Source organism: Orycteropus afer, unplaced genomic scaffold, assembly GCF_000298275.1.
Source record: "Orycteropus afer afer isolate SDZICR_OR568_19922 unplaced genomic scaffold, OryAfe1.0 scaffold00085, whole genome shotgun sequence".
NCBI classification, from domain to species: Eukaryota; Metazoa; Chordata; class Mammalia; order Tubulidentata; family Orycteropodidae; genus Orycteropus; species Orycteropus afer.
The window spans coordinates 2,500,400-2,504,765 of record NW_006921672.1 but is presented as its reverse complement, the minus strand read 5'-3'; the positions used below and the strand labels follow the sequence as shown (position 1 = coordinate 2,504,765).

The window sequence follows — 4,366 nt, the reverse complement described above, 5'->3', positions numbered from 1 at the left end:
TGCGCTCATGATCATTAGTCATTAGAGAGATGCAAATCAAAACAACAATGAGATATCATCTCACCCCACCAATAATAGCAAAGTTCAACAGATCAGATAGTAACAAATGCTGGTGGGGTTGTGGAGAGATTGGAACTCTTGTACACTGCTGGTGGGATTGTAAAACGGTACAACCATTGTAGCAAACGGTATGGTGTTTTCTTAAAAAACTGAAAATAGAAGTACCATTTGACCCAGCAATTCCATTACCAGGAATATATCTTAAAGAGGTGAGAGATAGCACACGAACAGACATGTGTACACCTATGTTCATTGCAGCACAATTCACCATAGCAAAGAGATGGAAACCACCTAAATGCCCATAAACAGATGAGTGGATAACTAAATTATGGTATATCCACACAATGGAACACTATGCCACATTAAAGAACAATGAAGGATACAAGAACAATGAAGGATACACAAATCATCTCACAACGTGGATGAACCTGGAGGACATTATGCTGAGTGAAATAAGTCAATAGCAGAAGGACAAGTACTGTATGAGCCCATTACTGTAAAAAGACAGAGAAGGGTTTGCTTGGGAAAGGGAACTCACCTAGTAGCTAACCAGGATGGGGAGGGAAGTGGAGGGATTAATTTCAGGCTAGTTGGGGCTTACATGCTGACATGGGTAGGGGGAGGGATATATGGGAAGGCTATGTGACCACCATAATAACATTAGGAAATGAGAGGACACCCAATTGTACACATAAGAGATAGATGACAGGTGCTAATACCAACCAATCTGTCCACAATACCACATTGCCATTAACACCAAATACTAGGCTATACAGATAAACACTAAACACCTGAGATGATCAGACAGAAGTCAGTGAACAGAAGTATACTCTAGACCAAGGATAGATTCACCTGAGGCTAATCTTGTACAGACACCAGTGATAAAAAATACCGTGATAAAAAATACCTGCAGTCCTTATAGAAACAATAGAAGACAGACACAGAGTAATCCCTCACAGACATCCAGACACTATGGGAGAGTGATCCAATAGATCTACTGCCTCGGGACCATAGTATTGGGGGATACCAGACTCAATTGGCAAACAAAATACATAAAAGCGTTGCTCCACATCCTACATTGGTGAATAGTGACTGGGGTCTTAAAAGCTTTCAAGCAGCCATCTAAGATGCAGCGAATGGTCTCCCAGCATCGAAAATGAAGAAGAGTGCAAAAAAACAAGGGCATTTAGAAGCAATCAGTCCTAGGACACGATGGCCCTCAAGACCAGAAGAACTAGATGGTGCCTGGCTACCAACGCCAACCACTCAGGAAAGGACTAAAGCTGGAGATCCTGGATAGAGTGGGAGGGAAAACGTGGAACATAATCCAAAGTCAGATGAAATCTGGTGAGACTTCTAATACTATGGCCCTGGAATACATTCTGTGCCTGGAATAAAATTCACCCCCAAGGGCGGGTTCTCGGGCTCTCAGTCCAATAGTTAACAAGATGTACACGCAGACCACTCAACCAAGGATGACGCACCCACATACTCTATGGTAATATATCCCTTAGGGCAATAGACCATGGGACACCAGAGGACCAACATTCAAACTGAGGAAATGCAGGACAAACAGGAGTGCATAAATACGAGGGGCATGGGGAAGAGACTGGGTTAGGTTTGGACGTGGTGAATGGGGAATGAAACTAAATGTATGTGTTATGTTGAATGTAAAACAAGCTCTTAAAATAAAAAAGTAAAGTCATTAACTCTCTCTCATCTTGAACTATGCCATCAAAAGAGGAAATCCAAGTAGGTGTTCTCCAGGGTCCCTTCTTTCTCTGATACATACCCTACATACCCTTTAGTTCAACAATTCCATGACTCCCACATTGGTGTTATCCAGACCATAGTGATTGGTTTAGGACACAGAGATAAACTAAGCTAGACCAATCTGGTTCCTTTTCTGTGATTTTGGAATCGGGGCCAGTGGTTGCACTGTAATATTTGCCAACACGTTCCACACAAGACTGAAGCAAAGGAAGAGTCTCTAGCAGAAAAGTAGAGTGAAACAAATGTGCAGGAAGAAGGGGAGAGAAAGAGGGGGCTTCTGATTCCCTTGAATTCCTGACATCAATACATATATATTTTTTTTTCTTAAATTCCATGTGAAACCCCAGTATTTCTTAAACAAATACTCTTTTTTTTTTTTAAGCTAAAGCTATCTGGAGGAGGTTACTGTTACAATCAATACAGATAGGATCAGAGACTTCAGAAGGTTCAAATTATTGTTAGGAGGTGACCACAACAGAGATTGGATTCTGCTCCTCTTTCCTTTGAGTTGGTGCAGACTCTCACAATCACAGTATGTCAGAGCTGGGACAGGTTCACCTACTTTACTCTCCCTCATAAAGAGGAGGGATATTCATTTCAGAGCCGTGGAGTGAGAGGCCTACGTGTGCACAATGAGCCAGTAGCAAAGTGGGAACCAGAGGCAGATCTTCTGGTTCCCATCTAGTTCTGAGAAGCACCAGTCCTGTGTGATGCTCTGAACATTGCAAACTGCCTCATACCATTGTGCCTCCCCTTGGAGACTGACAGTACAGCATCCTTTTAAAGATGCCAAGAAATCCTCCAATAATGAATTCTATTTAACTTTTTTAACCTAGCTTTTTTCAAATACATTTGAGCACGTCATTCATTTTGTTTGCTGGTTGAACACAATAGCCACAGAACACACTCTGAGAACTAACCACGCTATCTTTTCTCACTCAGGTGGGATGCTCCTACAGCTAATTCAGGAAGGTTGGGCAATCCTACTTCCATAGTGATGTTGTTGTTGTTGTTATTTGCCATCGAGTCAGCCCCGACTCATAGTGACCCCTCCTTGGGTTTCCGAGGCAGTATCACTACGGAAGTAGGATTGCCCAACCTTCCTTCCAAGGAGTGGCTGGTGGGTTTGAACCTCCAGCCTTCTGGTTAGCAGTCAAGTGCCTTAGGCACTATGCTACCAGAGCTCCTACTGCCTCAGAAACCCAGGGAGGGGTTGCTATGAGTTGGGGCCGACTCAATGGCACATAACACCACCACCACCACCACCACCTTTTAAGATGCTGGTTCTTTAAACACTGACCATGCCACAAACCCAACCAGTCTCATATCACCTTCCCCATTAGCTAAAGGACCACAGAGAAGCTTACCTGCATCCTGGTTATATAGACAGGTTTGTTCATTATTATCCAACTTGCTGTCTCATAGCAGGGTGGGATAGTCATTGACCCATCGTAAGTAATGAAACTAGAGGTTTCTGGATATAATTCCTCTATATTAAGTCCCTGTAGTAAATATGCATCATCTAGAAAAGAAAATAAGAAAGACTTAAGAATCAGGTTTATTGAAAAAGTGCAGGTTTTCCTGATATGTATATTTGGATTCCAGAAGGTTGCATTTGTCAGGACAGGTTGCTGAAACAAATAGCCCCCAAATCTCAATCATTTTAAACAACAAAGGTCCATTCTGGGTTGGGTGAGGGTGTCCTTCCATGTCATTGTTGTCCACACTCTGGGACCCTTGTGACTCACAGTGAGTGAGGGAAAAGCAAGCATGATGAAACACATGTTGGCTTCTGACAGCTTCCACCCCAGAGGAGGCACATGCCACTTGTGCTCACATTTAGGTAGTCATAGAAGCCACAGGGCCAAGCTTGATGTCAGAGATGCAAAGAAGCACATTCTTCCTGCAAGAAGGGGCACTGGATGTTAGTGAACAGTAATATGATAGACCACAAAGAATATCTGAAGTGCTAGCCCCTTGGTTATGGTCTCTTGAGACTTGGACTCATAAGCATTGTTGTTCATAATGAAATGTACAATTGAAGGCCCCAGAACCAGCTGAAAAGTTGCTCGATCATGATTCTTTCTTACAAACTGTATTAGAAAAACACTCAGAAATCACTTTTCAAAAGAAAAATAAATCAGGCCAAATCCTATCATGATTCAACAGTTAAGTTCAACAACTGATTTCATTTTTTGTTTGTCCTCTGTGTCAAAGCAAACAAATAAAAAGCCAAACCCACTGCTCTCAAAATTGATTCTGACTCATGGCAACCCCAGGTGTAGAGCAGAACTGCACTTCCTAGGGGTTTCAGTTGCTGTAATCTTTATGGAAGTAGCTTGCCAGGACTTTCTTCCATGGCACCCCTGGATGAATTTGAACAGCCAACCTTTTGGTTAATAGTCAGGCACAAACTATTTATGCCACTCAGGGACCTTCCTGTCAGGCCCATGCAAATAGCCTTTTCTCTTATACCTATTTGAGGTATTCATACCCACATATCTTTTATTATTAAATAACAACCAAAAAAAAA

The 4,366-nt window shown here is 42.3% G+C and overlaps 1 protein-coding gene across 1 annotated transcript in view; it reads right to left on the bottom strand.

Moving 5' to 3' along the window:
* CA10 (carbonic anhydrase 10) overlaps positions 1–4,366 on the bottom strand; it is a 755,177-nt gene that overhangs the window by 23,252 nt on the left and 727,559 nt on the right. The window contains exon 7 of the mRNA XM_007941858.2: positions 3,201–3,355. Within this exon, the coding sequence (XP_007940049.1) occupies positions 3,201–3,355 (155 nt within the window). The remainder of the gene's footprint in view (positions 1–3,200; positions 3,356–4,366) is intronic.